Below are 23,283 nucleotides of genomic sequence, written 5' to 3'. Positions count from 1 at the left end.
CAATAGCAGTCAAGCCCAAAATTAACATTTGTGCAGATGAGCTGAACCAGTTTCAAATGACTGGTTTTCTGCTCCAAATGCTGGAGCAAAGAGTGTTATCACTTGGACACAGTCAATTTCACAGTGATGAACACATACATACAGGTGATCTGATGATGATCGAGGCACAAGCTGTGATTGGTAATTAAGTAAATGAAAGATAGAAGGTGTTCACAATCTATAGCTCATCATCTCTGCTCCTTATTCAGACATGGAGTTGAGCCACTTCCTATCTGTGCATTACACACACTTTCTATCTTTCTTAAGAGTTGCTCTGGTGCAGCATGATAAGGAAAACCAGATGGCTGGCTTGATAAAAGGTGTTCCAAGTAAGCTCTTAGTAAGCTTCTTACCACAGGGTATCTGCTGTCAGAAGACATTGGTCCTATAAGGACTACTACAGTTCAGTTTTCAAAATTCTGGGACTAATTTGATCATAGCCTTTTCTTCTTGTTACATTATAGGACAGAAATTTGGAGTAATCATTCAAAAGGTTTTCCCAGTAACAGGTGATATCATCCATTTGCAAGTGGTTCATGATAAACTGGCTTCCCCTAGAGAAAAGATTAACAAGAATATTTTAATCACAAAATTGAATAATAATAGCTTACATTTATTCACAGGGACGGATTGCAATGGTTTAACTCCTTCAAACAGCTAATTTCCAGTTTAACAAAACAAACACCAGGAAACGGAAAAGTGGTGTCAAGAAGGAGGGGAGATCAAGGGGAAGGGGAGGCAGACAAATGAAGAGATGAAGGATGTGGTGAATGCAGTAAAAATATTCAAGGTATATATGTGAAAATGTTAATTAAGGATATGGGTGGGGTTGGCGAGACAGAATAATGGAAGGAGTGACATTGATCAAAATGCAGTACTCGTAAATTAATATTTTGAATTGAAACTACGTTTTACAACTAATTAAAGATAATTTAAAAAATAATAAATAATTTTATTTTTAAAAATTAAAAGTAATTTTATACAGGCACTGGTGGCTCACACCTGTAATCCTAGCTACTCAGGAGGCTGAGATCTGAGGACTTCAGTTCAAAAACAGACTCAGCAGGAAAATCTATGAGGCACTTATCTTCAACTAATCACCAAAAAGCTGGAAATGGAGCTGTGATTCAAGTGGTAGAGCACTAGCCTTGAGCAGAAATGCTCATGGACAGCACCCAGGCCCTCAGTTCAAGCTCCAGGACTGGAAAAACAAATTTAAGTTTTCTTAAAAAATAGCCTACATTCTCAATGGCTATCTTGGGCCAAGCCCTATGCAGATTACATTATATCAGAAGTAACCCTATGGCCAATATATATATATTTATGTATACAGTAATAGAATTTAACATTTTCATGATTCTGAATTACTTTTGTATGATGAGGCTGAAGCATGAAAATCATCATAGTAATAATAGTTAGATAACTTCAGGAAAAACATGGGAATGCTAAAGTGAGGAAAGGGAAAATGAACAAAATTTACCTTTCAGCAATTTCCTGAGCAATATCATCATTTGCTTTCACAAACTGCAACAGCTCCCTAAAATGAAAAGAATCATGAGGCTCCAATATATACACTAAATTCATTAGTACTAAGTCAGACTGTAAATTGATCTCTAGCTAGGTCAATGTTGGATCATTTCTTTTTTATTTTTGTCAGCCATGGGGCTTGAACTCAGGGCTTGGGTGCCTATCCCTCAGCTCTTCAGCTCAAGGCGAGTGCTCTACCACTTGAGCCACAGTGCTACTTCCGGTTTTCTAGTGGTTTATTGGAGATAAGAGGACTTTCCTGTCCAGGCTGGCTTTGAACCATGATCCTCAGATCTCAGCTTCCTGAGTAACTAGGATTACAGGTGTGAGCCACCGGCGCCTGGCTTGGATCATTTCTTTAAAGCAAAGATACTAGGGTCCTTGCAAGAACAAAATAAGGGGAAAAAAATTCATATAAATTAAAACCAGCCTTATTATATATTTTGGATTTATTTTAGAAAAAAACAGATGCTCAATGATAGAGATCAGAAATCAAGAATACTATCTTCAAATTTTTATCCTAATTTCCCTAAGAGGGAACTAGGCTCACACTTTGGCCCTTTTCCTATCTCCTCCCATCATGAGAGACTGATAAAAGTTTCATTTGAGTCAGTGCTCATACCATAATATGAAATCTCATTGGCAATATTACAAGATCAAATGTCCCTATTTGAGGAATTAGAGCTTTCTCACTTCATCCTATCTGAATGTTACATTGGAGCTAGCATTAAAATACTTCTAGTAAAATCTCACTTACAGCCCACCTGGGTAATAATGCAACAGAACACAATATTTGCAAACCAAGTAAGAGGGATAAAGGTTTCACTGGAAAACGTCATTAAGGGTAGGTTAAAGGACTTCAGGGGCTGGACTTAGAGGCAGACTGCAGGGCCATTTGAGCTCTAAACGGGGGGGGGGTGGGGGGGGGGGGATAGCTGCTTACTGAACATTGGAGAGATCCGTTTTGACTGGGATATAGTGAACCCAGGGTTTCAGTTGTGGGTAGAAGAATTCTAGCCACTGGTCACCAACATGGAAAACAAGTGAACCACACAGGAAGAGGTGTTTGAACCGGAAACTTGCAGCTACACCCCGAAAATTAAACAGATACCTGGGGGGGGGAAGATGAAAATACATTTAATACTCTATGCTTGCAGCCACAAATATGTCCCTTTTTTTCCTTATTCCTTCCATCTTCTCTTCTAGAGCTGCAGGCTAGAGGCTGTTCTGAGAATGTCAGAGTGGGGGATAATTTCTTCAAACAGAGCTAGACTGAGTCAGAAGCTGGCTTCTGAGTGGAAAGAATGTAGGGCTCAGAAGGAAATGATAGCCTCTTGTAGCCTGAACATATTCAAGGAAATGCAGAAACAGTCAAAGACATACATCAAAAATAAAGAGTGAAAAAAAATTCACAAGTTAGGTTGATGAGTCTCAAAGTTTTGTTTTTCCTCCCATGTACCCCATCTAATCTCCCTGCATCTTGGACACCATCTCCTTCTCCAAGTCTAGGAAGAACAAAGAAGTGATGTCAGAACATCTTATTAAAATTTCTCCCCTGCCTTCAGAGCTATCTCAGAACATCTTTTCAAAATTTCTTTCTCTCTCTCACACACACTCACACACCTATCTCTATCATAGAGCTCTAACATACAGCTCCACTGTGTGATCAGCATTTTTATCTGTGAATCCCCCCACCTAGCCACCCCTCCCTGTAAGCCCAGATTTACCTGTTAAGCTGATTTCAAGACCTGGTATTTCATGATGTTTGTTTGTTTGGTAGTGCTAAGGATCATCATGTGCTAAGGCTTCATGCATGCTAAGCACATGCTCTATCACTGAGCTACATCCTTAGCCCCTCACTATAATATTAACTTCATAGTTAACTTCAACTACTGGGTGGGTAATTAATGGAAAGAAGTAAGCTCTCTGTAAACAATGACCATATTTCATTCTTCTCTATTGCACCCACAGAACTCAAGTCAGTGTACAGCAAACCTTAGTAAAAGGTAGCTAAAGAAATTAACACTAGATCTTAGATATGCTCACTACTCAAAGCAGAGCTATTTCAAAACAACATGGAGCCGGGCGCTGGTGGCTCACGCCTGTAATCCTAGCTACTCAGGAGGCTGAGATCTGAGGATCGCGGTTCAAAGCCAGCCCGGGCAGGAGAGACCGTGAGACTCCTATCTCCAATAAACCACCAGAAAACTGGAAGTGGCGCTGTAGCTTAAGTGGTAGAGCGCTCGCCTTGAGCTGAAGAGCTGAGGGACAGTGCCCAGGCCCAGAGTTCAAGCCCCACGACCGACAAAAAAAAAAAAAAACAACATGGAAACCATTACCCAGAAGACTTACTTGTATTTGCAATGATCCACAAGATGGACATCCTTAGCAGCTGGTTTTCCCAAAGTGTCCTTTAAGTAAAAAAGAAGGTATTGGCACTAGTGATAATGGGATTTATAAGGAACTAATGTCAGCAAGCATTATTAAACATTCCAACAACTTAACCTCATCTATACTTCATGATACACATGGAAGGAAGTATTATTATGTTCATACTGATGAGGAAAGCCAAGGTTTCCAGAAGCTGAGAGACTTATTCAGTCACATGACCCTAAGTAGAAGTGCTAAGGTTTTAACGCAGGTCTGTCTGATTTAGGAAATTTAAATTCACTGAAACCATGCTGCCCTCCTTTGAACTCAGAGATCATGGCTTGCAGCCCATTTCTGTAAATTATACATGCACATACCATAAACACTGGCAGGTGGGCCGAAGGATGTATGTAGCTCACATACAAGTTCTGGTGGGCATGAAAAGTACTTAAAAATAAACTACTCAAGCCGGTGCTTGAGCCGGTGGCTCACACCTGTAATCCTAGCTACTCAAGAGGCTGAGATTTGAGTTTCATGGTTTAAATCCAACCTGAAAGTCCCTGAGACTCTTATCTTCAATTCACTACCAAAAAAAAAACCAGAAGTGGGGGTGTGGCTGAAGTGGCAGAACACTAGCCTTGAGCAGAAAAAGTCAAACGAGCACAAGGCCCTGAGTTCAAGCCTCAATACTAGCAATAAATAAACAGGTGACAGGATACTTGCAAAAATCCAGATTTCCAATTTCTCTAAGGAGACCTGGTAAACCAGGCCTCTACACTAACTTGCAGTCATTGGCTGGAGCTCTTGGCAGTCTCTGGCTCAATCCTTCATTTACTTTCTGGTCCCTGGGCACTGGGTCTAGGACCCCCAAGTCCATTCTCCCTTGTTAGTGAGAAGGTAAACATGATGATGGAACTTAAGTCATATTTGCTTTTGCTGCCTTGGTACATAGTAGAGGTCAGTGACTTATGTGCAGAATGAATACCTTATTCCTGTTTTTATTATTTAACAAAGTTTCTTGAACTCATTTGTTCCTATTTGATTAAAACTATCAAACAATGCATACATCTCAGATATACTTAGTTTAGCCCCTGGAAGTTTTATTAATGCTTTTTCTCGTAATACCATCATATATTATATGGAAATTTCAGACAAGGAAATTTAGGGCTTTAAGTTCTTCAATTACGGCAAACAGTCATAGAGTTAAAAGGACCAACACAGACTGAAAACTAAAGGTTCCAACCTCTGGCTTCATTTCTTAGAATCATTTGCAAAGTCTTAAAAGAAATGAGGATTTCTGGAATCCATCTCCAGACACTCTGAATCAATGGATTCATTGTTAAATCTAATTATACTATACAGACAGAATTAAGAAACAATGGTTTAAACCAAGGGTTGGCAAACTGTAGCCCTTAACTCAATCCAGCCCACACTTTTTGTTGATGGTGGTGGTGGTGGTCATGGGGCTTGAACTCTGGGCTTGGATCCTGTCCCTGAGCTCTTCAGCCCAACACGAGCACTCTACCACTTGAGCGACAGCACCACTTCCGGTTTTCTGGTGGTTAATTGGAGATAATGGCCTCACAGACTTTTCTGCCAGGAATGCTTTGAACCGTGATCCTCAGATCTCAACCTCTTGAGTAGCTAGGATTACAAGCATGAGCCACCAGAGCCCAGTCCAGTAGAACCCATGGACTATTTCTACATTTTCAACTGATAAGAAAATAATTTTGTAATGTGAAAATTACATAACATTAAAATTTCAGTGCCCATACATTGAGTTATTATTAGAAAGCAGCCATGCTCATTTGTTGACCTACTGCCTGTGGCTGCTTTTCCTCAGCTACAACAAAGTTGAGTATGAGACCAAATAACTCTCAAAATACTTGCAATGGCATAAAAAATAATTGACTTCTGGCTTAAACCTTTGGAGTTGTAGCATATACCAGTCACATGACCAGAAAAGCAAGAAGACTTTGCAAAGGAGAACTGACATAAATGCTAATACAAGGAACTTTCTTAACATTCATCTCACCACTGAGAGGAAACCTAATCTTATCAGTTCTACCCAGGTAGAAATGCTCTTTGAATGAAAACAATCACTGTTGTGGTTCTATTCAGATGATTGCTGATTACTTTCATAGATTTCCAGGCCTGGTTTTTGGTGTATTCTGCATCAACAAGTTTTGGATTTTTCCGAGATAGAAGAATGAGAGGATCCCGTTCTGGACTTGTCCTATGAAAGAAGCACATGATGTAAACCTATATAGCCTACATCGTAATCATAATACTGTTTGCAGTCTCTGAAAGTTGAGCAGCAAGGGGAACCAGGTAATGTCTATCTACACACATGGATAGTTCATGGCTTTCTGTGGCTGGGAATGGGGATTCTCTGTACCATACCATCTAAGAGGTCCTGATTCTTCCCCTACTGTACTCTCCCAGGATAGGGAGTGTTTTACTCTCTCTCTTGTATCTAGTCTGTGAGGGCATGTGGTTCTGGTCATATAGCTATATCTCAGAAATGATTTCCTCTCCAGAAAGGTCCATGTACTCACTGATATGCACCACTTATCAAATAGTTTTATAAACCTTTGTGTGTATGTTATATAAAATCCAATACATGTAAATTAAAAATAATACAGGCTGGGCCTGATGGCTCTAGCTTGTACTCCTAGCCACTTGAGAAGAGGAAACTAGGAGAGTTTGTAGTCTGAAGACCAGCCCATGCAGAAAAATAGTTCTTGAGTCTCCATCTCAACCAATGGCTGGAAATAGTGGCATTAACCTGTCATCCCAGGTTAATGGGGGAAACATAATGGCTGGGCACAGTAGTGTGTGTTTATCATCCCAAGCCACACAGGGGAAAGCACAAATCGGAAGATTTTAGTCCATGCATAAAGGAGACCCTATCTGAAAAATAACAAACACAGCTGGGCACCAGTGGCTCATGCCTGTAATCCAAACTACTGAGGATCACAGCTCAAAGTCAGCCAGGGCAAGAAAGTTGAGTCTCTTATTTCCAGTTAACTACCAAAAAAGCCAGAAGTGGAGCTGCAGCTCAAGTGTTAAAGAGTGCTGGCGTTGAGCAAAAATGCTCAGGGATAGTGCCCAGGCCTTGCGTTCAAGCTCCAGGATGGCATACACACAAAACAAAACAAAACAAAAACACACAACAGAACTGGAGGTGTAGCTCAAGGAGCAGAGCATCAGCCATGAGTGAAAAAAAAAAAAAAGAGCGAAAGATGAGTCCTTAAGTTTGAGCTCTAGTGCCAGCACAAAGTAATAACACAAAAAGGACTAATGGAGTATCTTGAGTGGAAGAGTGCCTGCCTAGCAATAAGACCTTGAGCTCAAATGGTCGCAATAAACAAATAAATAATAACCCTCAAATGAAATAAAAGCCGAGCATGGTGACTCAGGCCTCTACTCCTAGCTACTTGGGAGGTTAAGGCAGGAAGGCCACAACTTTGAGGCCAGCCTGGGAAATACAGCAAGACCCTATCCCAAAAAAAACAATTAAATAAAAAAGAAGGAAAAAACTTCAAAGGGATCAGAGATATGGCTCAGTGGTAAAGTGCTCGCCTAGTATGTGCAAGGCTCTGGGTTCAGTCTCCAGCCCATCCAAATACAAACAAAAACATTCTAAAGAGCTCAAAAACCTGGAGACTACATGTAGGAAAAGTCCAAGTAGCAGTTTACTGTCCAAGCAAGGAGGGGAGCAAACAGTATGATGTGATAAATACCATCAAAACTACAAACCCCTGTCCCTTCATGGTCTTTTCCACTCATGCACACGACTGTGCATTTGTACCAGGTATTTCTCTTGGCTCTGAGAATATGGAGCTGAACAACACAGGCAGGTCATTCCACTTCATTGTCCATATATCTCTATTTCTACCAGCATCAGGGCTATTAAGCACAGCTTGGAAGTCACATGGTCTGATGGCAAAGGCAATTGGGATACCTGGTGACGATTCCTATTCTGCACTAACCAGCAGAAACATGACCATAAACATAGTTTATGGAGGATTTCTGGAATCCATCTCCAAAGAGATGGATTTTTGGTGGTTAGAGATAAGAATCTCATGGGACTTTCCTGCCCAGGCTAGCTCTGAACCTGGAACATGATGAAATCTTTGTTCTGTTGACATTATAGAGACATTCATTGTATCTATCTGCTCCCTGACTTAGATGAAGTGTACTTCTTTAACTTCCAGTTCAATTGAGTAATGGAGACAGGCATGGTAATGCTTGGCTGCAATCCCATCAGTCAGGAGGCTGAAGCAAGAAGATTTTAAGTTTGAGGCTAGCTTGGGCTCCACAGTAAGTTTTAAGATGGCCTGGACTACATAGCAAGACCATTTCTTGAAAGAACAAAATCAAGCCAGGAGCTGGTGGCTCACGCCTGTAATCTTAGCTACTCAGGAGGCTGAGATCTGAGGATCATGGTTCAAAGCCAACCTGGACAAGAAAGTCTGTGAGACTATTTTTTTTTCCATATATATTGTACTTTTTTTAATTGTGAAAATACCATACTGGGCTGGGACGGTGGCTCAGTGGTAGAGCATTTGCCTTGCATGCATAAGGCTCTGGGTTCGATTCCTCAGCACCACATAAGCAACAAGAAAAAAGCCAGAAGTGGCGCTGTGGCTCAAGTGGTAGAGTGCTAGCCTTGAGCTGAAGAGCTGAGGGACAGCGCCCAGGCCCAGAGTTCAGGCCCCACAACTGGACTCCCTCCCCCGCCAAAAAAAAGAAAATACGCTACAGAGGGATTACAATTACATGAGCAAGGTAATGAGTACATTCCTTATCAAGCATTGTTGCCGCCTCCTTTGTTTCCCCTTCCCATTCCTACCCATCTGCACCGCACCACCCCCCACCATGACTCTTATCTCCAATAAACCACCAGAAAACCGGAAGTGGAAGTGGTGCTATGGCTCAAGTGGTAGAGCCTTGAGCTGAAGAGCCCAGGGACAGTGCCCAGGCCCAGAGTTCAAGCCCCACAACTGACACACACACACAAAAAAAAAGAAGTCAGAAAAATAATCACCTTGATCCTCGGAAATATGCTGTAGAATTTTTCTTATTCCATGGCCACTGAGCCGCTGACCTAAGAAATGCAGACTCTGATTAGTTTCTATGATTTTTTTCTAAACATATAAGGTTGTATTTTAACCATATTTTATGAAATTAGCATACATTAATAGTACAAAAGGATCTCATTGTCATTAGTCTATAGATGCAGAATGAACTTTAACAAGTTCACCTACTCTATTATATTCCCCAACCCCCTTTACTCTCCCAATTTTTCAAACAGTATTTGGTGGGTTTCATTAAGTTAAAATCCTCACACATATGAACATGAGTGAAAAATTTGATATTTGGCTTTTTGGGCTTGGCTTATTTTGCTCAACATGATCTTCGGCTCCATCCATTTTGCTGTAAAAGGCATTTCACTCTTCTTTATAGCTGAATGATATTCTGCTGTGTATAAATACTACACTTTCTCCATTTGTCAGTTGTTGGGCAGCTGTGCGGTTAGAATAGGGTTGTGAATAAAGATGGGCATATAGCTATCCCAATTGTATACTAACTTACATTTCTTTGGATATATGTCCAAGAGTTGTAGAGCAGGATTAGATAGTAGTTCCATATATAATTTCTTGAAGAATCACCAAACTGGTTTACACAGTGATTGCATTAACTTGTATTCCTACTAACAGTGTATAAGAGTTTCTTTTTCCCCCATATTGTCACCAGCATTTGTTGTTGTTTTCTTGATCATTGCCATTTTGACTGGGGCGAGACTGCATTTCTTCTGTAACTAACTGTTGAAATTTTCTTCATATATCTCAGTCTGTTGGTATTTAGAAAACATACTGATTTTTGTATGTTAACTTTATATCTAGGAGGGTTTTTTTTGTATATAATCTTTATAGTTTTTTAAGTACATGATCACATCATCCTCAAATAGGGATAATTTATCCAACCTCTTCCTCCTCTACTTGAATCCTTGTTTTCTTACTCATGTCTTACTGCTCCTACCAGGAATTTTAATACATTGGCTAGAAGTAGGACAAGTAGACAATCTTCCTGACTTTAGAGAAAACCGTTTCAGTTTTCCCCCATTTAAGTATGATGTTGGCTAAAGTACTGTCATATACAGCATTTATTATGTTGTGAGCCATTGCTTCTATTACCTGTTTCTTCATAGCATTTATAAGAAAGAATGTTGAATTTTTTCACAAGCTTTTTCTGCATCTGTTGAGATGATTATGTTAATTTTGTCCTTTTTCTGTTTATGTGGTGTATTATGCTTATTGATCTGTATTATGCTGACCCATTCTTATATCCTTGGAATAAAAGTTACTGGAGCATAGTATATAATCTTTTTTAACATGTTAATAAGTTTAGTTTGTAGGGTTTTTTTCTTCTCTGTGTGACTGTCCTGGGGCTTGAACTCAAGGCCTGGATGCTGTCTCTGACCTTTAAAACCAAAGGCAAGCACTCTACCACTTGAGCCACATCTCCACTTCTGACAATTTTTGGTGGTTAATTACAGATAAGAGTCTCATGGGACTTTCCTGCCCAGTCCCAGCTAGCTCTGAACTGTGACCCTCAGCACTTAGCTTCCTGAGTAGCTAAGATTATTGGTTTAAGCCACCAGTACCCAGTAGTTTATAATTATTTTTATTATTTATGTTTACATTTATGTTCAAAGGAAGATGCTATAAATTTTTCTTTTTTTCTTGTGTCCTTACAGGGTTTTGGCTTCAGAGTAATAGATAGAATGAATCTGTAGCATTCTTTCTTTTTTTTTAATTTTTAATTTTTGGCAATGCTAGTAGGCAGGCATCTACCATTTGAGCTATGCACTCAGATCTTTGTACTTTTAGTAATTTTTCATATAAGGCCATGTATTTATGCTTGGACTGCCCTAGACTATCATCCTTGTATTTATGTTTATGATTACATATTTAGCAAGGATGATAGGTATATGTCACCAAACCCAGCTTTTATTATTTGAGGTGCAATTTTGTGAACTTTCTGCCTAAGCTGGCCTCAAACCTCCTCTGCCTCCCAAATCTAAAATTATAGGCATGAGCCATCACACTCAGCAGCACATTTCTCCTTTCTATTTTATGAGATACTTTGTTGGTTTTTTTTGGGTCCAGTCCTGGGGCCTGAATTCTGGGTCTGGGCGCTGTCCCTCAGCTCTTGGCTAGCGCTCTACCACTTGAGCCACAGCGCCACTTCTGGCTTTTTTCTTGTTGCTTATGTGGTGCTAGGGAATCAAACCCAGGGCCTCATGCATGCAAGGCAAGCGCTCTACCACTGAGCCACCTTCCCAGCCCCTTTATGGGATACTTTGATGAGCATTGATATTCTTAAAGAATTTCTGTATTTTACTTTTAACTTAAAAGTCAGGCATCTCAAAACACAATTGGTTATATTCTATTGCTTATTTCAAGAAAATCCACAAATAGTTAAAAAACAAATCTATATAAAGGACCTGCCTGGGACTAGGAAGATGGCTCAGTGGTAGAGTGCTTGCCTTGCATGCATGAGGCCCTGGGTTCAATTCCTCAGCACCACATAAACAGAAAAAGCCAGAACTAGTGCTGTGGCTCAAGTGGTAAAGCACTAGCCTTGAGCTGAAGAGCTCAGGAACAGTGCCCAGGCCCAGAGTTCAAGCCCCAGGACTGCAAAAAAAAATTTAAAAATAAAACAAATAAAGGACCTACCTTACCAGATCTTCTCTGAAGAGGTCCCACCGCCCAAGACCTGTAGGATATATTGGCCAAACAGCAGGTCCTCCTTCCCAAAATGTCCAAGCAGGATACATGATATCATGGTATTCGGATGTCTTTGACAGAAACAGAAGAGTAATTAAAAGTAAGTCTTAGAAGTTATAGAACCTCTCACTGGAAAAGTGAGAAGGAGTAAACAGCATTCATGACACAGGATTGGAGAAAGGCATAGCTATAATGTCAACTTGCTGACGATATTTTCTTTTCTTTTTTCCATTCTGGGGCTTGAATTCTGGGCCTGGAATCTGTCCCTGACCTTCTTTTGCTCAGGGCTAGTGTTCTACCCTACGAGCCACAGTGCTACTTCCGGCTTTTTCTGAGTAGTTTATTGGAGATAAGAGTCTTATGGACTTGGGCTGGGAAGGTGGCTCAGTGGTAGAGTGCTTGCCTTGCATGCATGAGGCCCTGGGTTCGATTCCTCAGCACCACATAAACAAAAAGCAAAAAAAAAAAAAGTCTTATGGACTTTTCTTCCCAGATTGGCTTGGAACTGTGATCCTCAGATCTCAGCTTCCTGAGTAGCTAGGATTACAGGCATGAACACTGACACCCAGCACTAAAGATATTTTCTCTAGCCTGCAAGGTCTATACTCCACACATTAAAAGACAGAAGTAGCTGGGTGCTGGTGACTCACGCCTGTAATCGTAGTTACTCAGGTGGCTGAGATCTGAGGATTGTGGTTCCAAGCCAGCAGGAGCAGGAAAGTCCCTGAGAGACTTATCTCCAATTAGCCACTCAAAAACCAGAAGTGGCGCTGTGGCTCCAGTGGTAGAACACTAGTCTTGAGTACAAAGAGGCTTGGGACAGTGCCCCAAGTTCAAGTACCACAACTGACAAAAAAAGTAAATAAATAAAAACATATAAAAAGCACAAGTGATTATAGGGTATAATTTCCAGAATTTAGAATCATATTAAAGGTTACTTCTCAGTTCCTTAGAATTCTGCTTTTCTAAAAGATATAGACTGTTATAGTTTTTTGGGGGGGAGGGAGGGTAGGGAGGTTGTTGTTTTTAGTTTAAGGAAATTATATACCCAATTCTGAATAATCCAAGATCTCTCCTGATTTTACCCTGGGAATTTACCTTACCATAACAATTCTTAGTTTCTACTACTGAGTCTTTTGAGAGTAAGACCCAGGAAATACTGTGCAGTGATTGAGAGATGGATCACAAGGGTCTAAATGTTGACTATACTTCTCTACATCTCTACTTGAGGTCATGAATCTTTCTAGGCCTCCATTTCCTTACCATATAATGAGGAAAATAGTACCAATAATTCCACCTAAATGCTTATTGCAAATACAAAATATCTTGACAAACACAAATTTTAGGACAGTGTCTAGTACATAGCTAGTACTCAGAAACACGGTTAAGTAACACACCTAACTGTGGCACAGCTGAGCTCATTATTTAGAGTCAGAAGCACCATGGGCAGAAATGGGAAAGAATATCACACATCTTTTTTTTTTTTTTTTGGGGGGGGGGGGGAGGGGTCCGGTCATGGAGCCTGAACTCTGGGCGCTGTCCCTCAGCTCTTCAGCTCAAGGCTAGCATTTTACCACTCGAGCCACAGCGCCACTTCCAGCTTTTTTCTTTTTGCTTATGTGGTGCTAAGGAATCAAACCCAGGGCCTCATGCATGCAAGGCAAGCGCTCTACCACTGAGCCACCTTCCCAGCCCACATACATCTTTTTTTGTTTTGTTTTGTACCAGGACTAGGGCTTGAACTCAGGGCCAGGGTGCTGTCCTTTAACTTTTTTTGCTCAAAGCTAGCACTCTACCACTTGAGTCATAGTTCCACTTCTGAGTTTTTTGTAATTGGAGATAAGAGTCTCACAGACTTTCCTGCCAAGACTTTTAACCACAATCCTCAGATCTCAGTCTACTGAGTAGGTAGGATTACAGGCTTATCGGCACTTGGCTCCCATCTTTTGAAGAAAGTAATACCACCTCTTCCTCTTTCATGGTTATTTCTGTTAATATTTGACTACTGATAAACCTCTAATTACTGTTGTTTCACAAGGATTACATGCCCATATGCTGTTTGCCTTTTCTTAAATATTTTAAAAATATGTAACTTATCGAGAACCTCAAATATACATCTGTTCAATAGAGGGAAGGTACGAAATTAACCATAAAGTTGTCAGACTAAACCCTCCTATGGGAAGTGATATTAAAAAAAAACAACATAGGAGGGGAGAGAGGACAAAAGGACAGTTAGTAAACTGACAGTCAGATTTTATTATCCACAGAAACAACAGATAATAATAGACACAAAGTCCTTACTGACTTACATGGGAGCCTCTATCTGTTCTTCTGGGGGAGTTTCACCACAAACAATGGGACCAAGCACTTTTGTGAAATGAGGTTAAACCATGGGCAATACAACACAAATGTGGCCTCAGCCCACTGGCAACACAGGAAAAAACAAATCTAGAGAGAAAGTAAACTGTGATAAAGAAAATGTGGGAGTAAGAGGTCCCTCTGCTTTGGAAGAACCAAAGGCTAGGGTTTTCCAAAATCCATCTAGCCTTCCCATCCCCCAACTCCAAATGCTTTCATACCAGCCAATATACCACTTGCATGAAGCTAACCTGACTGTGAGGATAAGCACAAGTTATTCATGATTCCTAGTTCTCCAAGACACACTTGTATCTCCACAAACCAAAGATCCTGCCATCATATGCCCTTATCTCCACAATGGATATAAACCATCTGGAGCTACCTGGAGCTTTGAGGTTCAGTTTTAGATATGCTGGGCCCCTGGGCTACAGAAAGATAGAGCAGATGCTATTCAACATTATGGTTGATATACGTTTGTAGGAAGGCAAGGATTTTTGGAATTTTTTTTTTCCATTGTGGGGAGGTATTTGATTTTTATTGAGACAGTGACTTGATACATAGCAGACTGGCCTTGAACTTGTGATCTTCTGCCTCAGCTTCCCAGTGCTGGGACTACAGGCATATAGCACCATGCCTACCTGTAACCATTTTTTATTTTATTTCCTAACTCCAAGCCTATAAGCTTTTTTGTTGTTTTGTTGTTGCTGTTTTAACTGTATTTTTTTTTGTCTTTTCTTTTTTGGTACTGGGGATTGAACCCAGGACATTGCACTTGGTAGGCAAGCACTTTGCCACTGAGCTACATCCCAGTCCCTTTTTTGAACTCCTCTCCCCATGCTCTGTAGGATCTTTAAACATTTTGTAGGGTCCTCAGGCATCTCTCTCCCTAGCTTCTACTGCTAGCCATAAACACTTAAGTATTAAGTCTTACATTACTTGAGGTCCTTAGCTCTACCTCCTCAGACTCACTTCTCAACTACTGTGAGTAAAAGAGGATATCCCTCTTTACTGGACATTATGCCTCATCGTCACTACTCCCCATCAGATTCTGACATAGGACAGCAACCTCTTGTTCATATCCTCAGGACCACCCTCCACCTCCCAGGTGGCTTCTCTTGCACTCACCTTACTGAAAGAGAAGACTGGGATGGTAGGCTCCATCCACTTAGGAACCTGAGGATAATCTCGTACATTGATCACCATCTCCATGTCAGGGAGGCGCCCAATGACTTCCAAAATAAAGTGCTCAACCCCGCTACACCTAGAAACCAGAAAAAAACAAGTCACCAGAGCATATCTGGTGACTAGGACAAAGAAGGGTCTTCTCAATCAAAGAAGTCAGGAAGGACAATACTCAGATTATCAGCAACAATCTCTTGAGAGCATTCTTCTTTGTTCTTGGTGGCTCTGGTGTTTAAACTCAGGGCCTGGAGCTTGCTAGGTAGGCATCCTACTACTAGGTCTTCTTGCCTTATTTTTCAGAAGGGGTCTAGTGTTTCTTGCCTAGGCTAGTCTCAGACCAATATCCTCCTATCTATGACCTCCTGCATAGCTGGGATTACAGGGATACATGATCATGCGCAGCTTATTGAGATGGGATCTTGCTAACTTTTGCCCAGGATGGCCTCAGTGATTCTCCTAACTTCTGTCTCCACTGTAGCATGAGCTATAGTGCCTAACCAAAGGCATCCTTCTAAGGACTATTTCACTTTTCTATACTGTGGAAGTTAATCACTTCTAAGCCTTCTAATTATGAACAAGTGTGTTACTGTGCAATTTATCATTCCTTACTAAGCTGTTCCAGCTTATAACACTTAATGGATCGTTCCAAACAAATCATTGTAAGTTTCAGAGGAATACTACTGCTAACACTACCCTTTCTCCTTTATTCATTCCCTTTTTTCACTACCCCTTCCCCTTCTCCTTTATTCTTTGCCAGTCTTAGGGCTTGAACTCAAGGCTTAGGTGCTATTCTTGAGCTTATTTTTTTCAAAACTAGGGTTCTACTTGACCCACAGTTTTTTGTTGTTGTTTTTTACTTTTGGGGGGTGGGGGTCTGGTTGTGGGGCCTGAACTCTGGGCCTGGGCACTGTCCCTCAGCTCTTCAGCTCAAAGCTAGCGCTCTATCACTTGAGCCACAGCACCACTTCCAGGTTTTTTTCTTTTTGCTTATGTGGTGCTGAGGAATCAAACCCAGGGCCTCAGGCATGCAAGGCAAGCACTCTACCACTGAGCCACCTTCCCAGCCCCTTGACCACAGTTTTACTTTCAGCTTTTTTGTGGTTAATTGGAGACAAGAGTCTCACAGTCTCTGAGTTTCACAAAGCCTGAGCTGTCTTTGAACCTTGATCTTCAGATCTCAGCCTGCTGAATAACTAGGATTATAGGTATTTCCAGCACCTGGAAACCCAAGGTTTTCTTTACTGCTCTGATAAGGAACAATTTAATTACATGGAAATATACAAATTCTCACAGGGCTGGGTGCTGGTGGCTCACGCCTGTAATACTAGCTACTCAGGAGGCTGAGATCTGAAGATCACAGTTCAAAGCCAGCCTGGGGAGGAAAAACCTGAGACTCTTATCTCCAATAAACCATCAGAAAACCAGAAGTGGCACTATGGTTTAAGTACACTAGCCTTGAGCTGAAGAGCTGAGGGACAGTACCCAGGCCCAGAGTCAAGCCCCACAATCAACAACAACAACAAAAAATTCTGATAGGAACTAAAAGAATTTCTAATTGTGGTCCATGGGCTTTGTTTCCCACAAAGACACTATAGTTAGGGTCCAGAATATCTCCAAAGGCCCATGGGTTTGGTCTGGCCCTCAGCTGGGCACTATTAGGAGTGGTTAAAAGAAAACTGTAAGAGAAGGAGCAAAGTTGGATGTTTTAGATTACTGAAAGTTTGCCCTTTAGGGATATTGTGGGCCACTGGTGTGCTGTCTGCTTCCCTACTACAATGTGGTGAGAAACTTGCTCTACTATATACCCCTGCTATGATGTGCTACCTTTCCACAAACTCAAAGGCAATAACTGAGGACTGTAAGCTTTGAAACAATGAACCAGAATAAACCTCCTGATCATGGAGCATCATTCTTTGCCTAGACTCACTGGGAATCCTCAGAGGATTTCACAAAAGCAAAAAGAAGCTGTAATGACAGCTTAGCTGGTTTCTATCTGGCAGCACAGAAATGACCAATTTAAAAATTATTTTAATTTTCACAATTAAAAAAATATTAAAAAGAGCTCAATACCATAAAGGAATTAAAGACATTAAAAAACATTAAGGAGGGCTGGGAAGGTAGCTCAGTGGTAGAGTGCATGCCTTGCAAGCATGAGGCCCTAGGTTCCATTCCTCAGCACCACATAAACAGAAAAAGCCGGAAGTGGCGCTGTGGCTCCAGTGGTAGAGCGCTAGCCTTGAGCTGAAGAGCTGAGGGACAGCGCCCAGGCCCAGAGTTCAGGCGCCATGACCAGCAAAAAAATAAAAAAAAAACATTAAGGAAAGCATGAATCTGATACATGTCAGAAAGTGGTAGTATCAGAGTTAGACAAAGCACCAAGCTCATGTAATGAATGATGAATATTAATTAGGCATTTGTAAGCATTTCTTCCTCTTCACAAGAGCTGTGAACAAGGAGAAATAGGCTGTGTATAGTCTTAGCATTTTTATTCAAATGTATTTGAAGAAAGAAGGAGTAAGACAAATAAAGCATTTATGTTGGTTTTGACTTAAAGGATGAAAAAGAAAAAAAAAAAGGTATTTAACTATTTCCCCATGCTCTATCCCACACAACAAACATGTGATGCTGAGCATATGGCATTTCTTTTGAATATGATGAATAGTATAGCTTATTGAATAATTAAATAAAAATTGAAAGTTTACAGGAAAAATATAGTACTGGTATATGGTTTGGGAACTCTCTTGGCCAGGTTTACAAACTCAGATTTATGGGATAGGTAATGAGGAAGTGGGTAACAAAAGCCTGTGCCTTGGCCTGTGAATTCACTGTGCGCCTTGCTAATGAGCACAAGGACCACCTTAGCTCTAAAAGGGGAGAAATAGGTATTTTAGGACAATGCTCAAGGTCACTTCTCTAGGTATTGGTGGATTTATCTAAAAGTGTATAATTTTAAAGAAAAACTGAAATGCATTAAATATAAAAAATTATTTTATATAAAAGGAGATAACTAAAAATAAAAAAAAAAATCAATGAGATGGGCATCAGTGATGCATGTCTGTAATACTATCTACTCAGGAGGTTGAAATCTGAGGATCACCATTCATTCTTTTTTTTTTTTTCTGAGGTCCAGTCGTGGGGCCTGAACTCTGGGCCTGGGCGCTGTCCCTCAGCTCTTCAACTCAAGGCTAGCACTCTACCACTTGAGCCACAGCACCACTTCCGGCTTTTTTCTTTTTGCTTATGTGGTGCTGAGGAATCGAACCCAGGGCCTTAGGCATGCAAGGCAATTGCTCTACCACTGAGCCACCTTCCCAGCCCTGAGGATCACCATTCAAAGCCAGCCTGGGCAGGAAAGTCTGTGAGACTCATCTCCAATTAGCCACCAGAAAACTGGAAATGGTGCTGTGGCTCAAGTGGTAAAGCACTTGCCTTGAGCTGAAGAGCTCAGGGACAGTGCCCAGCCCCAGAGTTCAAGCCCCACGACAAAAAAAAAAAAAAAAAAAGATCAATGATTGATAAACATGTGGAAAGATGTTGAAAGGTATTTACATAGCCCTGGTGAGGGAGGGTATGACTTTTATTCCAAGCATATAATACTAATAGCAGAAGTGTAAATAGGCACAACTTCTTTGGAGGACAATTGGCTATATTTATCAAGTTTTAGTGGTGGTGGTGATGGTGGTAATAGTGGTACAGTTTTAAACTTAGCGCCTTACACTTGCTAGACAGGCACTATATCACTGTAGCTATGACCTCAGCCTTGTAACCCAGATATAGTCCACATGCCTGTAATTCCAGCATTTGGGGGATGAAAGGAGGACAGCTGAGTTCCAGGCCAGCCCAGGCCACACAGTAGGACTCTGCCTTAAAAATAATTATATATATATATATATATATATATATATGAATATATTATGCATTAAACATTAACTTAGCTATGGCACTTTAAGGAATTTAGTCATATATCCTACATATATTTTTATATGAATGTTCAAGGTACATGCAGAAGAATGTTGACTACAGTGCTGTTTGCATTAGCCACATTAGGGGTATGGTGAGGAATAATGTGAATGTTCATTGATGGATTGTATAGTCTTGGAAGTGCTCCATTGACATGCTTTCTCTGAACCTGGTCCATAACACTCATTAAGTATCTATGCATCTCTTCCTCCTCCTTCATCCCAGCTCAACCCGCTAAGGATCAGTAACCCGTGTCCTGCATTCCTAGAGCCAGGGAAAGAAGAGGACAGTAGAGCCATAGCCATTACAACCAGTGCCATATCCTAGCCTCATAAAGTTAGAGGGGACAGGCTTTAACAAAGAGCTGGCAAAAAAAAAAAAAAGAGTTCCTGGCAAGGAAAGGAGTTCACAGTACTTTGTAGTCCCCCTGGAATGTGAGAAGGGACTCCCTAGACAGTCCACTGTACTGGCTTAATATGGAGTAAGCTTGTATGTGATAAGGTGAGGAGAGATGTGTACCTCTACCTCTTAACTCTTACCTTGAGGGGAACATGCAGTCATTCTCTCGGTATAATCTGTTCTTAATTATCTGATAGTGGGTTCCTAGTTTCCTTCTGATCACCTCTGCCATCATCTTCCTGGAGATACCTCCCCGGAAAGGAGTCAGATCTTCTTCTATGACACTGGGAAGAAATGGGAATTGTAAATGAAAACAAGCCAAGGGAATGAGGCCAATTCCTTCTATTTCCTAAGTATACTTCTGTTTGATACTAGAGAACACGTAATCCAAGCGCAAAGGCAGAAGGCAGGAATGAGCAACACTTCCTCCAGAAGCACCACAGGTAATGAAAAAACATCAAACACAACAAAGCCACAAAAAGTAAGATCAAGTCAATGTCTCTCTTTCTTTCTTCCTTCCATCAGGAATGCCCCTTCCTTAGTGATCCATATTCCTCTTTCCTACTCATGCCATATCCATGCCCACCCAGCCACTTCAGACCTGCCACCGCCTCTTTTTCTGGATCCTACAGAAGGTAGGTTCATATCGCAGTCCAACACTGTCTGTTCCCCTACACATGCTCAAAAACCTTGACTGAAATACCAGAAATAAAACTAGTTTGGGCTGGATGCGTGTGGCTACTCAAGGAGGCTAACAAAAGAGGATCATTGTTCCTGGCCCGTTCAGAAAGAAAAACTCTTGCTACACTCGCTCTCTAAAAACACAAGGTTGGAGGTGTCTCAATAGTAGAGGGCCAGCCTAGCAAGCATGAGACCCAGAGTTCAAACCCTAGCACTACAAAAAAATAAAAAATAAAACTCATTAAGTTTTCAGTAAATACCATTAGCCTTCACTAGATTTTTGAGAGATCAGAATAACAGGACAGATGAGGAACCTGGAGTCCCAGAGAACTGAAGTGGCTTGCCACTAGGTAATTAGGATATGCAAGTCTGCTTTTAGCATATTTACTTTTTACAATACATACCAAGTCCTAACTCCAATTTGCATACTTTTAAAGACAACCAACAGGAAGTGAATACTGACAAATACACTCACTCCCTCAACAATACTTACTGAGTGCATTAACTTAGTCCCAGCACCAAGGATACAACTGAACAAAACAGGCTGGGAACGTGGATTCGTGGTAGAGTTGCTTGCCTACCATGCATGAAGCCCTGGGTTCGATTCCTCAATACCACATACACAGAAAAAAAGCTGGAAGTGGAGCTGTGGCTCAAGTGGTAGAGTGCTAGCCTTAAGCAAAAGAAGCTCAGGGGACAGAGCCTAGGCCCTGAGTTCAAGCCCCAGGACTGGCAAAAAAAAAAAAAAACTGAACAAAACATAGACCCAGACTATACGCCACTTTCAGTCCAGGGGAAAAACAGTCCAACGCATGCGATACATCCCCTTGGGAAGCAGAGGTGATGTGGAGACCAGTGGGCCTTTCCTATCCCTGGGCATTTCCACTCCTTAGAACAAGAGGACACTTCAGGCAGCCTTTCTGCTCGCCACACGTTGCAGATTCTCTGACCACCACTACCAAGCTCTTGGGAACATGCCTGTGATAAGAACTCACCCATGATAGCAGCTGCAATTCTGACTTGAACACGGTTCATAATTCTCCAAAGACCTGTTGATTTGGTCAATAAATACTTTCCATCTTGAGCCTTCAAAAAGGGAAGTAAAGGAGAGTTAACAGAATACCTCCCCCTGGCAGTCTTATTTGCAAGCATCAGGCAGAACAAGAAAAACCAAAAATCTCCCCTGAATTCCCCTTTCCCGCCGCACCGGGGGAAGCGAAATGCCAAGAAGGATTTCTTTCTGTCACCTGACAGGCGTCTGACCGTTGACCTGGCCCATCACAGGTGTCCAAAGCGTTGGCCAATTCACAAGCTTAAGACTCCCAAGGGCTACAGACACATTTTGGGGTACAGAGTCACTTACAGATTCTCCCCCTTCTCATCGAAATAGAACCCCATAAGGAGAATCCATTCAAAGAACACCGGGCTCGGGGTACCCCCCTCTCGAGGGTGGGTGACCGGGGCTTCCTCCGCCCTCCTAAGCCCATCCTTCTCCAGGGTCCCGGGCATAAGCGGAGACACAGACAGCCGGGCTCTCCGGCCCACACGCGCCTCCGCATCCTCCCCGGCGTCCGGGGGACCCGGCGGGGCCACACCGCGAGCCGCAGCGGCGGGCTTCGGCCTGGGCCCCTGAGCCCGGAGCCCACCTGACTCCTGATGGCGGCCCTGAACCGCGGGCAGGAGTAGCAAAAGCAGCAGCAGCAAGCGCCGAACGGCGAAGCTCGCCCGCCGCTCCATCGCCCGCAGACCCGTTGCGGATTCCCCGCCGCGGCGCCGGCGGAAGCGCTGCCCTGCACAAAGATGAAGGCGGGCTGCCCGGCTCAAAGATGGCCGCCGTGGCCCGGCCCGGCCCGCCCCCTCCACCCCCCCCCCCTTCCCCGGCCCTGCTCTGTGCTTCCCAGCTGGCAGAGAAAACCCACTTGATAATGCATCCTTCTGAGATACATTGGGAACATCTTATTCTCAGCAAACAGGAAATTAAAGGTCAGAGAGGACACGTTTTCTTGCCTGTAGCTTCTCATGGTCATAACCAAAGGCTATAGGTCTTTCTATAGCAAACTGCTTATTGAATAGTATACAATTCTATAGTAACAGCAACTTAAGACACATTTACTGAAAAGGACTGCGTCGTTACTTGGGCCCACAAATTAAGTAAAAGAAGACCTTGGCATCCTTGCCTCCATGGTCTTTGTGGTCATTGCTCTAGGCCATCCATCGTCAATGTGGTCTTTGCTCTAGGCCATTCCCTTTGCAGTTACTTTACAATCACCTTCAGCTCAAGGAAGGATGAACACAATATCTTTATAAGGGACAAAAACTGTCCCTAAGGACTATAAGAGCTTCATACGTACACCCTTCCTCCTCCCCCAGACAACAAGGACAAATTGTACAGAAAATTCTGTACGTTCTTCTGCTGTTCTTGAGGTGGGCAGAGTCTATTGGTTTTACAGCAGAGACAGCTAAAGTTGCAACCCAGGATCAGGCAATGTCTGCTACTGCTGCAGCTTCACTGTCACTGCAGCTGCGTTAGCTTTCTTGGGTTCTGTTCTCACAATTTATGAATGAAATCCAGGACACGGGAGGGTGAATGTGGAGAACTCTTATTTACCTAAGTATCTGGGTCAAAGTCTCTGTTTCTCTTTCGGTAGGATTTCTCAATCTATTGTGATGTCTGACTAGAGACAAGTCTCTCGGGCTTTTAAGTTCTCTGAGCTGTGCGCTGATTGGTTGCCCCTATGCAAATGAAGTGTGGAACAACCAATCCATCAGCGAAGTCCTGCTGAGTCACTGTGGATCATTCTGTAATTACATTCTCAATTTAGGTCTGTCTCCTGCATCCCTACCAAGTAAGATTTAGAGAAACTAGGAAGGATGGAGACAGGACATTCTATTCTCTACAGCTGAGTTGTTTTTTTTTTTTTTTAATTTCTTGTTATTCTAAAGGTGATGTACAGAGGGGTTACCATTA

The 23,283-nt window shown here is 41.9% G+C and overlaps 1 protein-coding gene across 1 annotated transcript; it reads right to left on the bottom strand.

The window, feature by feature from the left end:
* Positions 1-108: 108 nt before the first annotated feature.
* On the bottom strand, positions 109-22,098 carry Poglut1 (protein O-glucosyltransferase 1). Its single transcript, XM_042669025.1, has 11 exons — positions 21,962-22,098; positions 21,311-21,401; positions 19,775-19,918; positions 15,219-15,354; positions 11,685-11,806; positions 8,990-9,049; positions 6,073-6,172; positions 3,919-3,977; positions 2,510-2,677; positions 1,520-1,576; positions 109-593 (listed from the first exon to the last, which is right to left on the bottom strand). The coding sequence occupies exons 1-11, from the start codon at positions 22,050-22,052 to the stop codon at positions 437-439; spliced, it is 1,185 nt and encodes a 394-aa protein (XP_042524959.1). The 5' UTR covers positions 22,053-22,098; the 3' UTR covers positions 109-436.
* Positions 22,099-23,283: the final 1,185 nt, after the last annotated feature.

The sequence above is a fragment of the Dipodomys spectabilis genome, unplaced genomic scaffold, assembly GCF_019054845.1.
Source record: "Dipodomys spectabilis isolate Male_0828 unplaced genomic scaffold, ASM1905484v1 ptg000017l, whole genome shotgun sequence".
Classification (NCBI taxonomy): Eukaryota; Metazoa; Chordata; class Mammalia; order Rodentia; family Heteromyidae; genus Dipodomys; species Dipodomys spectabilis.
This window is presented reverse-complemented; position numbering and strand designations above follow the sequence as displayed.